This window comes from Papio anubis, chromosome 2 (assembly GCF_008728515.1).
Source record: "Papio anubis isolate 15944 chromosome 2, Panubis1.0, whole genome shotgun sequence".
Classification (NCBI taxonomy): Eukaryota; Metazoa; Chordata; class Mammalia; order Primates; family Cercopithecidae; genus Papio; species Papio anubis.
In genome coordinates this window covers 41,137,528-41,157,701 of record NC_044977.1, presented here as the reverse complement: position 1 = coordinate 41,157,701, position 20,174 = coordinate 41,137,528, and the positions used below count along the sequence as shown (strand labels likewise).

At 36.7% G+C, this 20,174-nt stretch overlaps 2 protein-coding genes across 2 annotated transcripts in view; one reads left to right on the top strand and one right to left on the bottom strand.

Annotated features, from left to right (window-relative positions):
* The window catches only part of POLQ (DNA polymerase theta), a 168,952-nt gene extending 157,733 nt beyond the window's left edge, over window positions 1-11,219 (top strand). The window contains exon 31 of the mRNA XM_021934085.2: window positions 11,194-11,219. Within this exon, the coding sequence (XP_021789777.2) occupies window positions 11,194-11,212 (19 nt within the window). The 3' untranslated portion in view covers window positions 11,213-11,219. The remainder of the gene's footprint in view (window positions 1-11,193) is intronic.
* STXBP5L (syntaxin binding protein 5 like) overlaps window positions 1-20,174 on the bottom strand; it is a 488,571-nt gene that overhangs the window by 35,400 nt on the left and 432,997 nt on the right. Inside the window, exons 22-23 of the mRNA XM_017955191.3 lie at window positions 5,091-5,261; window positions 2,472-2,711 (exon numbers count right to left, since the gene is read on the bottom strand). Coding sequence (XP_017810680.1) covers window positions 2,472-2,711; window positions 5,091-5,261 — 411 coding nt within the window. The remainder of the gene's footprint in view (window positions 1-2,471; window positions 2,712-5,090; window positions 5,262-20,174) is intronic.

The window sequence follows — 20,174 nt, the reverse complement described above, 5'->3', positions numbered from 1 at the left end:
AGGAAAAAAAGATGCATTCAAGGCCAGAGAGCATGTCACTCAATTCAGCACTGACAATGGAAAAGTGCTAAATGCCCTTAAATCCAAACCTTCTTTAATGGTTCCCATTAGCTGTGGCAGCAACCATAATAACATAAACAGTACCCATAATAGTTCCCATAAGCTTGGGCAGAGACTCATGGCTATAGGAAAGAAAATAGATATGGCAAGGAGGGTGAAGACTAGGACAGATAGTCAATAAATAAGCTCTGAAAGAGGATGCACAAAATTTTCTACTTTAAATTTAAACAAGCTTTCTGTCACCTTTATCTTTTCCCTCCTTTCTTTTTACTGCCATAAATTATGGCTCCCAAGTAGGCTTTCTTTCTTGTAATGGTTAATTATAGAACAAACATGGGAACCCAGACTAATGGTTTTCTCCTTTATATACAGGTTTTTTTTCAACAAATTAATAAGAATGTATTTTTAACAGCAGTTTCAGATCTAAAGAAAATTGAACAGAAAGTATAAAGAGTTCCCACGTACCCCTTCTGTCATTTCCTTTATTATTAACATCTTGTATAAGTGTGGCACATTTGAATTAATTAATTTATTTATTTATTATTTTGTATTGAGATGGAGTCTTACTCTGTCACCCAGGCTGGAGTGCAGTGGTGAGATTATGACTTACTGCATGCTCATCCTTCTGGGCTCAGGTGCACACCACCATACCTGGCTAATTTTTAAAAATTATTTGTACAGATGGGGTCTCATTATGCTGCCCAGACTGGTCTTGAACTCCTGGGCTCAAGCAATCCTCCTACCTTGGCCTCCCAAAGTGCTGGGATTATAGGTGTGAGCCACTGCACCCAGCAATTTTTTAAAAAATATATATTTAGAAAAAAATTTTGGTAGTGATGGGGTCTCACTATGTTGCCCAGGCTGGCCTTAGATTCCTGGCCTCAAATAATCTTCCTCCCTCAGCCTTCCAAAGTGCAGGAATTATAGGCATGAGCCACTGTGCCCAGCCAATGAATTGATGTTGACACATATTATTAACTAAAGTCTTGAAAGAATAGTGACATAGAGACTTGGAGAAGATAGCTTCCCATTAAATCTTATTAAATAGATAAAGAAAAAGTTTTCAAATATTAACAAAATAATGCCAAAAGTTAAATCTATACTTATTTTGTATTCTGTCATCATTTTTTGGTCTAAATATATGTGCTAAGAATGGCAAAGAATTTCCCTATAATACTGAGAGACCTGCTTTGTTAGTCCAGGGATTGCTTATTTCTATGCTTGTGATACAGAAAACTACATTTGTTAGAATATTTCTAGTTAGGAAATTGTCTTTAACTTACAGCTTTAAACTTGTGTTACAGTGGAAGTTGATTTTACCTTTAAACTTGTGAGGAATGCCTGGTACATATTAGATGTCCAATATATGTAATCCTTTATTGACTTAAAAAATGAATTGAATTAATAATTAATAATTCATTATGATGTCATTGATTTGACTCCAACTAATTCACCAGTCAAAAGAATTGTGTATATTTTCTCACAATTAGGACTATAGTAAAATATATTTTTTCATGTGAACTATATGTTAAAATAAAGTAATCGTCACAATTAACTTTTAAAACACAAATCTGAATTTGCCACATTAATAGAGAACTGACTATTCTACCTACAATCTTTTCATATGAACTTAGCACATCAGTGAAAGGAAACACAACTGTAACCTTCTATATATATCCTTTTACAATAAAACCCTTATCCTACAGATTAATGAAATTTTTTAACTTAAAAACTATCTGAAAATTTCTTATATAGGAAATAGGGAAACAATAAAATTAGTGATAAGAACAAATTAGGAATAACAGGAGGAATCACACTCATCTCTTCTTCAAAAAGAAAAAAAAGGTAATTCAAGGAGGAAGAGAATACAACATATGCTTGACAACAACACTTATAACATTGGTCAAATTCTCTAGGCACTAGCATGAATAGGAAAGAAATTGTGTGGCACGCTTTTGAAACAAGATGAGAAGGTTATAAAAGTCTTTAGAAATCCACTTTAGGTCAGACAGCTTCTAGCTTAATTATTCTGAGTTCTTCAAGGATGATGTAAAAACACTCATGCTCTAATCTGGCATGGAACTTTGGGTAAATGCTTCAATTTGTTAAAAATAAATTTAAGTTTTGCATTTAGGTTTTCCTCAGTGCTTTTCAGGAACTTATTTACCATGTCATTGTTCAGGTTGGCACTTCCACAGTTTACTACCAAAGAAATGCTTGTACTCTTTTACCCCAAAGGAAAGCTACAATATGACAAATGTTGGGATGGTATATGATATATAAAATTCTTAATAGTTCCCATTGTGCAGAATACGTATAACCTTTGCTCCAATACAAATTTATGTTTATAATACCTTATATCTAAATTTGAAAAAGTAACAGTGAAGGAATGAATGAATACAACCTCTTACCACTTGGCAATACCATGACTGGCTCTGTAAACCTTTGTTCATCTGCTAATGGTAGGTTTAAGGAGATGATTAACACCATTCCCAGACTGGTTCCAACGAACAGACAAGGAGAGATGGTAGAGTCATTTTTCCGTGCAAAGGATTCCATGAAGTATAGTGCTGTAATTGCTTCTTTAGAATCTTTGTCAATACTGGAGATACTAGAGCTTCTGGAACGATTATAGGAATTTTCTCGGTTTTCTATGGAAATACATAAAAAACCCCACACAAATTGTTAGCATATTTCCACAATAACATCAGGGATTTAATATATAAAAACCGAAATTACAAGGAGGAAGTAAAATTACATTGTTTGTTAATTGACCTAGGAGGGAGCTTATCCAGTTAACCCCTTATTTTGAAGATGGAGAAACTGAAGTCTAGAAGTATAATTCATAAGCTTAGGCAGACCTAGGACTAGAATTGGAGGCTCCTGAGTTCTGGCTCACCATTTTTCTTTCTCTATGTTAACTCACAAGTTAGTTGAAATTCTTTTACCTAGAAAAAAGATTTAGTCTAAATAGTAACAGTTATAAGAATTTCCGGTATCACTGAAATTGTGCTTCCCTCCTACCTCTAAATTGTTGGAAGTGTCCCTAACACTTTGTCAATTCCAAAGACAATATTGTGACGATTGGCATGAAAGGGCTTATCTGGATCACAAATCTTCTGTGGCAAACATATTCTATATCTGGGGTAATTACAATTGTAAAAATTAACATTTCTACCAAGGCCAAAATGCAAATTTTATCTCCCTGAACTGGTTTCAGGCTGTTACCTTTAATACAAATCCAGTCCTAACTTTGCCTAGGGCTAAACAAAGAGTATAGACTATATGCCATCCTGTTGATAGTGGTAATCTTTCTGAGAGTGCTTCAGCTCACTTGAAAAAAAAAAACACACAAAAAAACAGGATGGTTTCAGGTTCTCCTCTCATCAACACTTGTACATGTGCACACTCCAATAAGCATAAACTTATACAGCTCAGTGAAATGTTATCAAGGTTGTCCTGCTCTTATAATCTACAGACTACAAGTTCTTCATATTTTTCTTTCTACAGCCTTCACTCTCTTTTCCCTCTTGATAGGTACACATGTAACTCATAATTGTTTTTATAGAAAAGGAAACAAAATATAGTATTTCTAATTTCTCCTTTTTATCTCTTAGCAAATTTATAAAAATAATTGTTTGTCATAAAATTTAGAGACAAGAGGGAGTTTGGAAGTTATATATTTTACAGATTTGGAGACAGACTTAGAGTTTAGTAATTTTCCCAGAATCCAGGACAAATTAGAGGTAGAAGTATCTAAAATTCAAAATTCCCACCTCTCATTACAGTGATTCAGAGTGCTACTTCTGGCTGGGTGTGGTGGCTCATGGCTGTCTGTAACCCCAGTGCTTCAGGCCAGGAGTTCAAGACTACCTTGGGCAACTTAGTGAGACACTGTCTCTACAAAAACTGAAAAATAAGATGGATGTGGTGGTGTGCACCTGCACCTCCAGCTGCTTGGGAGGCTGAGGCAGGAGCGTCGCTTAAGTCCAGGAGTTAGAGGCTGCAGTGCACTATGATTGTGCCACTGTAATCTAACCTCAGCAACAGAATGAGATCCTCTCTCTTAAAAAAATAAAAATTAAACGGGGGCTACTCCTTTTATAATCCTTACATAGTGCTTCTTTTATAACATGCTAGCTATTATATGGCTCCAAATCTTTTCCATTCATGGTTCATCACCATACAAAGTTGATATTCATAGACACCTGTTAGAGAAATAACATCATTATCTGCATATCTAAGGGATCAGATTTAGTATAGCATAATATTTAAAAAAACAAAAGCTTAAATATAATTTTTTTAAATTTGAGGACCAATATAGATCACTGTCAAAAGTTTTCAGGAGTAGTAAATAGAGACTTACTTCACAGCATAGAATTACTATAGCAAATTTTCCTAAAATTTTTTTTCCTATCTCTCTTTCTAAAGTTCCTTATCAATAGGACAGTTGCAGCAAAGTTACAAAATTCCCTTTTTGTCCCTCTGTAAAAATGTCTGGTCTCTGGCTCTTGTAATTTACTCCCCTCCCCCATCGCCCCACACTCATTCCATAAATAAACAAATAGACCTTCCTTTTAAAAATATATGAAGATGAAGATTGAAAACTTTAGAATTTAATATCTTGCCTTTGTTCTTGGTCACATTCATTTGACAATTGAGGAAATTAAGGTTGCAATACATTAAATATCTACAGATAGAGACACCAAAAAGCTTACCATTGGGATTGAAATAAACTCTTAATTATTACGGGAAGGGTAGGGAACAGATTAAGGCATAGCTCTCCCTTTGTACAGAGGAGCGAGTAGTTACCTATAAGCAGAGACATTTTGGTTTTCCAGGTGAGGAAGGAGGTGGAGTGAGGAATGGAGTTGGAGTTATGGCCACAGCCCCATCAGGCTCTCAGGTATTCACTGACTAGTAGTTTTTAAATATCTTTCACATGTGATCTCCATCCTGTATCTCTGTTCCCATTACCATGGTAAACCAAATTTTAACTGTACCAAAAATTTTTAATATGTTTAACATACCTTCTGTTGTAACCGGTAAAGAAATCTCCATGCAGGCTGCTGACTGGGCTTTTCGAAATGGTGGTCTTCCAGGACCCCAGCGATTTACTTTTGAAACATCGGCACTAGAAAGACGTTTTCCAGAACTGCAACTCTGAGAAGTTGGACTTGTGCAGTGTCCATTTACATGGTCTGTGCCAAGAGAAGAAAGGCAGAATAAATATAATAATTAACTCTTAATATGAAAGAATACAAGTGTGTGGATTAACAAATGAAGATAAGCAACAATTCCTTTATTTTCTAAACCACATGAACATAGTTAAGTCCTTGTTCTTTTAAGATTTAGTCATAATTTTAGTAGTTAGCCAAAAATTTCAAAATATATTTATTAAGCATAAGATTTTCTTTAAAAATATTTTGGCTATGTAACATAGCTGAAAATTGATTCCATAGCTCTACCATGTATTTTGTGATTATAGTATTAAATGTTTTGTTGCATAACTTAAATATACAATGAAAGTACTTTAAGTGCTTAGAGTTTAAAAAGATAGAATAGAAGCATTTAAAAAAAGTTTTACTTTAAGTTCTGGGATACATGTGCAGAATGTGCAGGTTTGTTACATAGGTATACATGTGCCATGGTAGTTTGCTGTACCTATCAATCTGTCTTCTAGGTTTTAACCCCTGCATGCATTAGGTATTTGTCCTAATAGTCTCCCTCCCCTTTCCCTCCATCGCCCGACAGACCCCGGTGTGTGATGTTCCCCTCCCTGTGTCCATGTGTTTTCATTGTTCAACTCCCACTTATGAGTGAGAATGTGTGGTGTTGGTTTTCTGTTCCTGTGTTAGTTTGCTGAGAATGATGGTTTCTAGCTTCATCCATTTCCCTGCAAAGTACATGAACTCTTTCTTTTTTATGTCTGCATAGTATTCCATGGTATATATGTGCCACATTTCTTTATTCAATCTATCATTGATGGCCATTTGGGTTGGTTCCAAGTCTTTGCTATTGTAAATAGTGCTTCAATAAACATATGTGTGCATGTGTCTTTATAGTAGAATGATTTATAATCCTTTGGGTACATACCCCAAAATGGGATTGCTGGGTCAAATGGTATTTCTGGTTCCAGATCCTTGAGGAATCGCCACACTGTTTCCACAATGGTTGAACTAATTTACACTCCCACCAACAGTGTAAAAGTGTTTCTATTTCTCCACATTCTCTCCAGCATCTGTTGTTTCCTGACTTTTAATGATTGCCATTCTAACTGGCGTGAGATGGTATCTCATTGTGGTTTTGATTTGCATTTCTCTAATGACCAGTGATGATGACCTTTTTTTCATATGTTTCTTGGCCACATAAATGTCTTCTTTTGAGAAGTGTCTGTTCATATCCTTTGCCCACTTTTTGATGGAGTTGTTTTATGCTTGTAAATTTGTCTAAGTTCCTCGTAGATTCTAGATATTAGCCCATTGTCAGCTGGATAGATTGCAAAAATTTTCTCCCACTCTGTATGTTGCCTGTTCACTCTGAGGATAGTTTTTTTTGCTGTGCAGAAACTCTTTAGTTTAATTAGATCCCATTTGTCAATTATGGCTTTTGTTGCAATTGCTTTTGGTGTTGTAGTCATGAAATCTTTGCCCATGCCTATGTCCTGAATGGAAGTTCTGGCTAGGGCAATCAGGAAAGAGAAAGAAAGGGTATTCAAATAGCAAGAGAGAAAGTCAAATTGTCTCTGGTTGCAGATGACATGATTGTATATTTAGAAAACCCTATGGTCTCAGCCCAAAATCTCCTTCAGCTCATAAGCAACTTCAGTAAAATCTCAGGATACAAAATCAATGTGCAAAAATCACAAGCAGTCCTATACACCAATAATAGAGAGCCAAATCATGAGTGAACTCCCATTCACAATTGCTACAAAAGAGAATAAAATACCTAGGAATATAACTTACAAGGGACATGAAGGACCTCTTCAAAGAGAACTACAAACCACGGCTCAAATAAATAAAAGAGGACACAAACAAATGGAAAAATATTCCATGTTCATGGATAGGAAGAATCAATATCATGAAAACGGCCATACTGCCCAAAGCAATTTATAGATTCAATGCTATTCCCATCTAGCTACTTTCTTCACAGAATTACAGAAAAAGCTACTTTAAATTTCATATGGTACCAAAAAAGAGCCCATATAGCCAAGACAATCCTAAGCAAAAGGAACAAAGCTGGAGGCATCAAGCTACCTGACTTCAAACTATACCACAAGGCTATAGTAACCAAAACAGCATGGTACCGGTACCAAAACAGATACACAGACCAGTGGAACACAACAGAGGCCTCAGAAATAATATCGCACATATACAACCACCTGATCTTTGACAAACGTGACAAAAACAAGCCATGGGGAAAGAATTCCCTGTTTAATCAATGGTGCTGGGAAAACTGGCTAGCCATATGCAGAAAACTGAAACAGGACCCCTTCCTTACACCTTATACAAAAATTAACTCCAGATGGATTAAAGACTTAAATGTAAAACCTAAAACCATAAAAAACCCTAGAAGAACAGAAGCATCTTACTGTGCAGTTAAGAAGGGTACATAAGAATATTGGTTCTGGGGCCAGGCCAGACTGCCTGGAATTAAATCCCAGTGCTGCCACATACTAGTTGTATAGATTACTGAAGTCTTCATGCATTAGTTGCCTCTTCTGTAAATGTGGAATATTATTACCTACCTAATGGAGTTTTTGTGATTTTTTTGTGATAATACATGTCAAATGCTAGAACATGTGCTGGCATACACTAAACTCAGAACAAAAGTTAATTACTATTGTCATCTTTTTCCAGAGTATAAAACTACTCATGTCCAAGTTAAGAGTACTGTTTATTTAGAGCTTGTGCATTTGGCTCTGTTTTGATAGAACTTAAAAACTTGGCAGTGCATTAAAATATGTCTTATTTTTCTTAATGCTAACAAATTATATTTGAAACATCATCTCATAGTTCAGCAATATGCAGAATACATTTTAAAATGTGTTTATTTGGTCATACAAATGATGATAGAGTGCCAAGGAGAAAAATCATATTTAATGGCCATGTTGAACATGAAGAACTAGTACTTGGTATCCACTATAATATAGCCTTACTGTATTATAGAGTTTGAAAAGGTATGATTGTATGTTTCCTGGATTCCCTTGCAGATACTGCAAAGATGAAAATTAGTTTTCACCATTTAAATAGCTGGCATGTTTTATTATTTTTTAAAAATAGGAGTTAACATTTATCAAACACTTAAATGCTGGGCACTTTATACACATTACCTCATTTAACCTTCACAACAATCCTGCAATGTAGGGTTTTTTTTTTTTTTTCTATTATCCTGATTTTGCAGATGAAGAAACGAAAACTCAGAAAAAAACAATCAGGAAATTTTCTCATATCACATATGTAATAATCATGGAGGCAGACTTCTAATCCAGAGTTGTTCGCTTACTATCTGTATGCTTAAACATTTGACTACAGGGTCAGGTAAAATATTTGAGAAGGAGTAGCAATTTTGAAGATATATTTAGTAGGGTTTAAGAGGCACATGTAATGCACACTGAGATCCAGACCTTTTGGATTCTGACCATAATGTGCTTTGGAGAGGACATTTTAAAATTAAATCTATTTGGGGATTATTGAACCTTCCATATCTGTATGTTTAGATCTCTTCCAACACTTGGGAAGTTTTCATTTATTATTTCATTGAGTTTTCTTTTTTTGGTATAAATTTAAAGGGTACAAGTGCAATTTTGTTACATGAATATATTGCATAGTGATGAAGTCTGGACTTTTAGTGGAATCACATCTGAATAAGTACTCTGTACCTGGTAAGTAATTTCTCCTTTCTCACTCCCCCTCTGACCCTCCCACCCTTCTGAGTCTTCAATGTCTATTATTCTACACTCTATGTCCATGTGTACAAATTATTTAGCTCCCATTTATAAGTGAGAACATGCAAGATTTTTCTATGCCTTTTTCCTTCTTTGCTCTTTCTGGAACTTCTAAAATTTGATTATTTGTTTGCTTGTTTCCCATGTCTCCTAGGCTTTCCTCATTCCTTCTCATTCTTTCTTCTTTCTCCCTCCCTCTTTTCCTCCCTCCACAACACCCCTGTGCCACCTTTGTCTGATTGGATTATTTCAAAAGACCTGGGTTCAAGTTCAGAAATTCTTTCTTCTGATTGGTCTAGTCTACTGTTAAAGTACTCAATTGTATTTTTTATTTCATTCACTGAATTCCTCAACTCCAGGATTTGTTGTGTGTGTGTGTGTGTGTGTGTGTGTGTGTGTGTGTTTTTATGATATCTATCTCTTTGTTGAATTTCTCATTCAGCTCATGAATTGCTTTTCTTATTTCTTTGTATTTATCTGTATTCTTTTGTATCTTGCTGGATATCCTTAAGATAATTATTTTAAATTCCTTTTCAGGCGTTTCATAGAATTTTTTTTACCTTTGGGGTCTGTTACTGGAGAATTACTGTGTTCCTTTGGAGGTATCATGTTTTCTTGATTTTTTGTGTTCACGTGTTCTCACATTGATATTTCTACAGCTGGTATAACTGTCACTTTTCCCAATTTTATAAAGTAGCTTCCATAAAGAAATACTTTTTCCTGTTGATGTATCTATAATGTAAGTTAGGTACATGGCTTTCGCTTTGGTTCTGGATGGGCACCATAGTGTAGTCTCCATGTGATTACTTTGACTGTAATCAGTATCGGAGGTATCTGCAAGTTCCTTAGTGGCATAGGCTGCAGTTGTTTTTGGAGGCTGTGGTGAGGATTTGCTGGGGATGGAGGTGCCAAGTGGGCTGGTCCTCAGACCTCTTGGTGGGGTATGTGAGCATCAGCAGTGATGGCAGTGGGCCAGTTCTTGGTTCCCTGGGTGGCACATGCAGGTGTCAGTGGTGGTAGTATGTGCCCTGAGGTCTTTGGGCCCTCAAGTGGAGCACACAGGTGCTGGCAGGTGAGGTGGCCTGCTCCTTGAGTCCCTGGGTAGGATGCATGCATTGGCACTGGCAGTGGCAATAGCAGGTGGGTCTTCTGGTGCCTGAGTGGAGTGCACAGACACTGGTGGTGTCAGCAGGCCAGTAGGACCAGTCTGCAGGCCACTGGATGGCATGCATGGGTGCCAGCAGTGAGCCAGGTGGCCCAGTCCCTAGGCCTCTGGGTGTGGTATACAGGCACTAGTGGTGTCCATAGTAGGGCAGGCAGGCTGATCCCTGCTCCCCTGGGTGAGGTATGTGAGTGTTCAGCCTCTCTGACATGCTAGATCACCGGCTTCCTGGGATATAGGGTGCTGCATGGCTCGGGTGCCAGAAATGCGGTTATACCACTGGGTCAGCTGGCATAGTAACACTGCAGCCTTCTGGGTGGATGTGGCGGGATGTTGGAGATGCAGGATTCATTGGGCAACAGGGCAGGATGTAGTTTGGTGTTGACTCTGCTCTCAAAATGGCACCATATTGCAGCAGCTTGGGTCCCAGAGGTCCCAGCACTAACTCCCTCCCTGGAACAATGCAGTCTCATGGACTCCAGGAAGCTCCTTATACTAGGCTCAGGGCCCAAGAGGGCCAGAGGGCTTTCTTATAGCTAGGACTGCAGGCATTTGTGGTTGGAATGTCAACTGCTAGGAATCTCTTACCATTTCTCCTGCATTGGAGCATCCCTCCTAGGTGTGAGCCAATTCAACTGAGTGCCTTGCTTCCTTTTCTATGCTCCCATCTCAAACTTCCATGCTTCAGAGGATCCCTATTGTTTTCCTACTGCATTAATTCTTCCCTAGATATTCTACCTGATACATTGTTACCTACTTGCTATAGGCTCCTAATATATTGAGATAAAATTATTTGGTTAAGAAGGTTAAGAACAAGTTTTACTCTTGGATATATTAAACAATGCCATGTTCTAGCCGTGATCTCTGGGTATTGTAGCTTCTACCTCCAATTTACTTATTATTTTAAAAATAGCTTTTAATTTAAAAAATTTTAACTTCCTTAGATTCTCACTTCCATTTAGACAAAAAGTTAATATTTTCTTTGAGTATCCTTCTGCAATTAATCTAATTTTTTTTCCAACAGAAATAGAAGCATACATTGAATTCCTGCTCCAAGATGGCTGACTAAATGCAGCCAGGGGAACATCTCCCACCAAGAGACCAGGATATTGGGAAGACTGGCACACTCCTGCAGATCTTCAGAGGGAGGGCATTGAGAGCAGATGAAGGGAAGACACAGAGGCTGTCCTTAAGGAAAAGAAAGCTGGGAAACCTGCATTGGGCTACCGCACACCACAACTTCTTCCCTGACCCCAATGACTCCTGCAAAGGGAATGAGTAGAGCAGTCAAGAAACAACCTGCTATCGCCATGGGCCTCTGGAATCCCAGCAGGAGGAGACCCCTTAGCCACAATGGACACTTGAATTGGCAGGGAAAGCTGCTTAGAGAAGTGAGAAGCATTAAGGAAAGAACTCCAGCCAGTGCCCAGAGGGTTTGGCATGGGAGCACCTGTAATGGAGCAGACCAGGGATGAAAAACACTCTACAAGAATTTCATAATGCAATCACAAGTATTAACAACAGAATAGACTAAGCTGAGGAAAGAATTTCAGAGCTTGAAGATCGGCTTTCTGAAATAATAGAGTCAGACAATAATGAAGAAAAAAGCATGAAAATGAATGAACAAAACCTCTGAGAAATATGAAATATGAAATTATGTAAGGAGACTGAATCTATGACTCGTTGGCACCCCTGAAACTGATGGAGAGAATGGAAGCAACATAGAAAACACATTTCATGGCATCATCTGTATTAGTCTATTCTCACACTGCTATAGAGACGCACCTGAGGCTGGGTATTTTATCAAGAAAAGGTGTTTAGTTAGCTCATGGTTCTTTGGGCTGTACAGGCTTCTGCTTCTGAGGAGGCCTCAGAAAACTTACAATCATAGCGGAAAGTGAAGGGGAAGCAGTCACATCTTCACATTGCCAGGAGGAATTGGGGAGGTGCTATACACTTTTTTTTTTTTTCAGATGGAGTCTCCCTGTTGCCCAGGGTGGAGTGCAGTGGTGCAATCTTGGCTCATCACAACCTTTGCCTCCTGTCAAGTGATTCTCTTGCCTCAGCCTCCTGAGTAGCTGGGATTACAGGTGCCTGCCATCACGCCCAGCTAATTTTTTTTGTATTTTTAGTAGAGACAGGGGTTTCACCATGTTGGTCAGGTTGGGCTTGAACTCCTCACCTCAAGTGATCCACCTGACTTGGCCTCCCAAAGTGCTGGGATTACAAACGTGAGCCACCACGCCTAGCCACTACACACTTTTAAACAAGTGTATCTCAGGAGAACTCTATCACAAGAACAGCAAGGGGGAAGTCCACCCCCATGATTCAATAACTGCTGATCAGGCCCCTCCTTCAACACTGGGAATTACAATTCGACATGAGATTTGGGTGGGGACACAGAGCCAAACCATGTCATTATCTATAAGAACTTACCCAACCTAGCTAGAGAGGCTAACACTCAAATTCAGGAAATGCAGAGAAACCCAGCAAAGAAGACCACAAGAAGACCATCCCCAAGACACATAATCATCAGATTCCCCAAATATTTTTAAGGCAGTTGGAGAGAAAATATTTTTAAGGCAGTTGGAGAGAAAGGACAGGTCGCCTACAAAGGGAAGACCATCCGACTAAAGTGGATTTCTCAACAGAAAACCTACAAGCCAGAATCTCTAGTGAATTGACTGGTGAAAGTCTTTTCTGAAGTCGGTGAATAAGGACTGGAGGAAGTGACTGCAGACTTCAAGGAATATGCAAAAAAAAAAAAAAAAAAAAAAAAAAAAAAATCAAAGAAACACAATACCACCAGAGGAACAAAATAAACCTCCTGTGGCAAACCCCAAAGAAAGAGACCTTTAAGAAATGCCTGACGAAGAATTCAAAATAATCATCTTTAGAATTTCAGTGACCTACAAAAGAACAAAGAAAAAAGAAAAAAAACTAAACAGAATCAGGAAAACAATACCGGAAAAAAGAGAAGTTCAATAAAGGGATATAAACTATTTTTTTAAAAAGCCAAACAGGAGGATTCTGAGATGGAATAGGAAGCACCAGAAAACTCTGCCCACCTAGACAACAATTGCACTGACAGAATTTGAAAGAACTACTGTGGAACTCTGGAGTTTATTGAAGACATACAACTTTCGGGGGAATGCTTAGATGGTAAATTGCAGCTAATTTTGGTCAATTTTAGCTCTTAGCACAGTAGTAGCTACCTATACCCCACTCCCAATCCCCTGCCAGGCAGCTGTGCACATGTTCCTGGAACAGCATGCACAGAGCTTTCAGGAGACAGGGTGGACCAAAAACAAAACAAAACAAAAAAACCCCCTCTATCCTAAACAAATCAGGGATTTGTGTCCTGATCATTGATGACTGCTTCTGATCACAGAAGTGCAAACAAAGAACTGCGCAGCCACTGTTGTTACACTTACCCTCATTCCTGCAAGCCCCACGCCCTCTGTTTGAAGTGACTTCCAAGGGATTTAAAGCTCCACTGCCACTCCATCAACTCCTTCATTTTTCTACTTTCCTTCTTTCGAGAGTCAGACATTAAAGAATTAGACATTAAGAAAACAACTTCATATACAGGGAAAATTAGAAAATGGCCACATATATCCAGAGAAAGGCTCAGAAAAGGCTTAAGAAGACCTTAAGATTACACCCCAGACCAATCTGGCATAGAGACAGATTACAACTATAAAGCAAATTAATAAATAAAACCTAAAACAATAACAGCAACAAAATAAACCTTAGAAAATTGAGAAAATATGATTTCTAGAATTATTACATTATTAAATTTAAAAGTTCCCTTTTAAACAAAAAAAAATCATAATGTATACAAAGAGACAAGGAAGGATGACCCATTGAAAGAAAAAAAATAGCAACAGAAATTATCCCTGAAAAAGTCCTGAGGATAGATCTACTACATAAATACTTTAAAACAACTGTCTTAATGATGCTTCAAGAACTAAAGAAAGATGGGGAGAAAATCAAAGGATGTATGAACAAAATAGAAATATCAGTAAAGAGATAGAAAACCTAAAAAGAAACCAGAAAGAAACTCTGGAGCTTAAAAGTATAATAACTGAAATGAAACATACACTAGAAAAATTCAAAGGCAAATTTGAGCAGACAGAAGAATTAGCAAACTTGTAGATTAAAAAATGAATATTATCGAGTCTGAAAAATGGAAAGAAAAAAATTCAAAATGGTGAACAGAGGCTAAGTGACATGTGCATCCCCATTAAGTAAAAAGTCAGTATTGTGGAAATTCCAGAAAAAAAAAGAGAAGAGAGACAGAAAGGGGCAGAGAGAATATTTGAATAAATAATGACTGAAAACTTCTCAAATTTGATGAAACACATGAATATAAACAACCAAGAAGCTCAATGAATTCCAAGGAAGATAAAAAGACTCACATCAAGACATTATTGCAAAGCTTTCAAAAGTCAAAGGTGGCTCATGCCTATAACCCCAGCACTTTGGGAGGCCAAGGCAGGAAGATTACTTGAGTTCAAGAGTTTGAGACCATCCTGGGCAACACAGAAAGACCTGGTCTCTATTAAAAAAAAAAAAGAAGAAGAAAAGAAAAAGAAAAAAAATTAACCAAGTGTGGTGGCAAATGCCTATAGTCCCAGCTAATCAGGAAGCTGAGGCAAGAGGATCATTTGAGTCCAGGATGTTAAGGCTGCTATAAGCCATGATAAATCAGGCCACTGCATTCTATCCTGGGTGACAAAGTGAGATCCTGTTTCAAAAAAAATAAATAAATAAAATAAAAGAGTCAAAGACGAGAGAATTTTGAAAGCACCAATAAAGAAGTGACTCATCATATACAAGGCATCCTTAATAAGATAATCAGCATATTCTTGATGCTGACTATGAAAACTTTGGATGGAAGGTAGAAGGCAGGAATCAATATATTTAAAATGCCAACAGGAAAAAAAGTTAAACCAAGAGTCCTATATCTGGCAAAACTGTCCTTCAAAAGTAAGGGATAAATTAAAATATTCCCAGATAAACAAAAGCTAAGGGAGATTATTACCACCAGATCTGCCCTGTAAGAAATGCGCAAAGGAGTCCTGCAAGGTGAAATAAAATGATATTAGGTAGTAACTCAAAGTCGTATGAAGGAATAAAGATCTCAATAAAGACAAACACAAAGGCAATTGTACAAGCTAGTGTTATTGGAACAATGGCTTATAACCACACCTTTTGGTTTCTACATAATTTAAGAGATAAATACATTTAAAATAATTATTAATTCATGTCGTGGGGTACATATGGTATAAAGATGTAATTTTAGAACATCAACAACTGAAAGAAGTGAGAAAGAAGCTGTAAAGTATCAGAATATCTGTATGCTATTGAAGTTAAGCAGGTATCAATTCAAATCATGGAGTTATAACTTTAGGGTATTAAATGTAAGCTAAATGGTAACCATAAAAATAGCTATAAAATATACCAAAAGGAAATGAGAAAGGAATCTAAACATCCCATTTAACAAATGGTCAGCTAAACACACACAATCACACACACAAGACCACACACAAACAGTAATAAAAAAATGGACTACAAAAAAGCTATAAGGCCTATAGAAGAGAAATCATAAAATAACAGAAACCCCTCCTTATCAGCAATTACTTTAAATGTAAGTGACTTAAAGCCTCCACTCAAAAGATAGAGATTGACTGAATGGATAAAAACACATAGTCTAACCATACATGGTTTATAACAGACTCACTTTTGATACAAAGTCACAAATAAATTGAAAGTGAAAGGATGGAAAAAGATATTCCATGCAAATGGTATCTAAAACAGAGTGGGGTAGCCATATCAATATCAGACAAAATGGCCTTTAAATTTATAAAGTTAAAAGAGACTAAGAAGGACATTATATTTTCTAAAAAGTTGAATATATTAAGAAGATATAACAATTATAAATATTTAAGCCTCTAATGAGAGACCATCAAAATATATGAAGCAAAAAATGAGAGAAAACAGAAATATACAGTTCTATAATAGTTGTACAATTCAGTTTTCCACACTGAAGAATAGATAGACCAACCAGACAGAAGATAAGAAAAAAGAGGCCTTAATACATACAATAAACCAACTAGATCTAACAGTCATATATAACAATCTATACAGCAACAAAAATATACGCATTCTTTTCAAGTGCACATGAGACATTATCCAGGATAAGCCATATGTTAGACCATAAATGAAGTCTTGATAGACTTAAAAAGATAGATGCCATACAAAGTGTCTTCTATAAGCACAGTGGAATGAAGTTAGAAATCAATAACATAAGTGCAATTGAGAAATTAACAAACTTGTTGAAATTAAACAACACACTCTTAAACAACCAATGGATCAAGGCAGAAATCAGGAAGAAAATTAGAAAATGATTAGAGATAAATGAAAACAAAAATACAACATACCAAAAACTCATAAGATACAGTGAAAGCAGTGCAAAGGGAGAAATTTGTAGCTATAAATACTTATCATAAAAAATAAGAAAGATCTCAAGCCAACAACCTAACTTTACAACTCAAGAAAGTAGGAAAAAAAAAAAAAAAAACCCAAAGCTAGTAGCAGAAAACATAAACATTAGAGCAGAGATTAAAAATCAGAGAATAGAAAAACAATAGAGAAAATCAATGAAATCAAAAGTTGGGTCTTCAGAAAATCAACAAAATTGATAAACCTTTAGTTATATGTAATAAGAAACAGACAGAGAAGAGTCAAATTACTAAAATCAGAAGTGAAAATGTGGACATTATGGCTGATTCTATGGAAATAAAAACAATTTTAAGAGAGTATTACGAACATTTGTATGTCAACAAATTGGATAACCTAGATGAAAAAATAATTCCTAAAACACAAAACTTACCATGACGAAGTCACAAAGAAATACAAACCATGAATAGACTTATAAGTAGTAAGGAGATTTAATCAGTAATAAAAAATTTTCTGATTAAAATAAAAAAGAAAGAAAAAAAGCCCTGAACCTGTTGGCTTCACTGGTGTATTCTGCCCAATATTTAAGAAGAATAATATCAGTCCTTGTAAATTTTTCCAAAAATTGAAGAGGACCAACACTTCCTAACTCATTCTATGAGGCCAGCATTACCCTGTCTGTTACCAAGCTACAGAAAGACACTACAACTATAGACTATACTGACTACATTAATATTCCTCATGAACAGTGATGCAAAATATTCAATAGAATACTATTAAATAGAATTCAGTAGCATATTAATGGATTTATACACTATAACCAAGTGGAATATATTTCTGGAATGTAAGGATGATTTAACATGTGAAAATTAATCATTGCAATATATTAAGGTTACAAATTAATAAAATAAATATACCAAGCAGACTCAGATGGAGACTCAAAAAAAGAGGGGAAAAACCCACATGATCATTTCAATTGAACAGAAAAAGCGTTTGATGAAACTCACCACCCTTTTATAATAAAAACTCTCAACAAACTAGAAATAGAAAGAAATTATCTCAATATAATAAAAGCCATCTATAAAAACAAAGATTCCACAAAAAACTATTAGAGCTAATAAATACATTTAGTAAAGTAGAAGAATATAAAGTCAACACAAAAAAGTCAGTTGCATTTCTTTATATAAACAATCAGCAAAGGAAATTATAAAAAATTTCATTTACAATAGCATGAAAAAGAATAAAATACTTAAGAATTAATTTAACCAAGGAGATGAAACACTTGTACAATGACATCTATAAAACATTACTGAAAAAAGTGGAAGAACATATAAATAAAGGAAAATGTATCCCATGTTCATGGATTAGAGGACTTAATATTAAGATGTCAATATGACCCAAAGTGATCTATGGATTCAATGCAACCTCTGTGAAAATCCTTTTTTTTAAAATTTTTTTTGCAGAAATAGAACAACACATCCTTAACTTGATCTGGAATCTCATGGCCAAATCTAATAGCCAAAATAATTTTGAAAGAGAAGAATAAAGTTGGAAGATTTACAATTTCTGATTTCAAAACTTACTAGACAGCAGTAATAAGACATTTTGGTACTGTTAAAAGCAGTGACTTATAGACTAGTGGAATAGAATCTAGATCCCATAAACAAACACTCTCATATATAGTCAAATCAATTTTGACAAGGATGCTGAGCCCATTGAGTTAAGAAAGAATAGTCTCTTCACTAAATGGTGCAGGTAAAACTTGATTATTCTTCTAAGAAGAAGACTACAAGGGCAAAAGTTAATGATATTACATTTGGTAACAATTTCTAAAATATGATATCAAAGGCACAAGCAAGAAATGTAAAAATAGACAACGGGACTTCATAAACATTTAAAAACTGTGTACCTCAACTGACACTATCAACAGAGTAAAAAGGCCATGCACAGAATGGAAGAAAATATTTGCTAATCATATATCTGGTAAGGGACTATTATCTGGAATATGTAAAGAACTCCTAAAACTCAACAAAAACAAAATAAACAACTCAATTCAATAATGGACAAAGATAGGAGGTATAGAAAGATGACAGAATAGAAAACTCCACCAATCATCTCCCCTTACCCCTAGCAGGGACACCAAGCTAACAAATACCTACACAGAAAAAAAAAAAAAACCAAAAAAACACTTTCATAAGAACCAAGAAGCAGGTGAGCACTCATAACACCTGGTTTTAACTTCATATCATTAAAAGAGGCACTGAGGAGAGAGAAAAAACAGCTCTGAATCACAGATGCCACCCCTCCTCTTGGCAGCAGTGATGTGGTGTGTAGAGTATCTGGGTGCTCAGGGAGGGAGGGAGAAAACAGCAATTCTGAGGCATTTCCCAAAGTCTTAGCAATGGGCAGACAAGGAGATTCTCTCCTGTGCTTGGTTCCGTAGGTCCCACAGCCATGGAGCCTTGCTCACTGCTAGAGTAGCAATCTGAGATTGAGCTGTGAGGATGCAGCCTGGCTTAGGGAGGGGCATCCACCATTGCTGAGGCATCAGTAGGTAGACAAAATGGCCGGGAAGCTTGAAATGGGTGGAGCCCACCACAGCTCAGCCAGCCCTACTGCCTCTAGACTCCATCTCTGTGGACAGGGTTTAGCTAAACAAAAGGCAGCAGACAACTTCTGCAGACATAAACGTCCCTATCTGATAGCTCTGAAGAGAGCAGTGGTTCTCCCAACCCAGGGTTTGAGTTCTGAGAACAGACGGGCTGCCTCCTCAAGTGGGTCGCTGACCACCGTGTAGCCTAACTGGGAGACACCTCCCAGTAGAGGCTGACAGACACCTCATATAGGTGGGTGTCCTTCTGGGATGAAACTTCCAGAGGAAGGATTAGGTAGCAATATTTGCTGTTCTGCAGCCTCCACTGGTGATACTCAAGCAAACAGGGTCTGGAGTGGGCCTCCAACAAACTCCAACAGACCTGCAGCTGAGGGACCTGACAGTTAGAAGGAAAGCTAACAAACAGAAAGGAATAGCATCAACATCAACAATAAGAACATCTACACCAAAACCCCATCTGTAGGTCATCAACATCGAAGACCAAAGGTAGATAAGACCACAAAGATGAAGAGAAACCAGAGCAGAAAAGCTGAAAATTCTAAAAATCAGAGTACTTCTTCTCCTCCAAAAGACTGCAGCTCCTCGCCAGTAACAGAACAAAGCTGGATGGAGAATGACTTTAACGACTTGACAGAAGTAGGCTTCAGAAGGTCAATAATAACAAACTTCTCCAAGCTAAAGGAGCATGTACGAACCCATTGCAAGGAAGTTGAAGCCTTGAAAAAAGGTTAGATGAATGGCTAAACAGAATAAACAGTGTAGAGAAGACCTTAAATGACCTGATGGAGCTGAAAACCATGGCATGAGAACTTGGTGATGCATGCACAAGCTTCAATAGCTGATTCGATCAAGTGGAAGAAATGGTATCAGTGATTGAAGATCAAATTAATGAAATAAAGTGAGAAAAAAAGATAGAAAAAACGAGT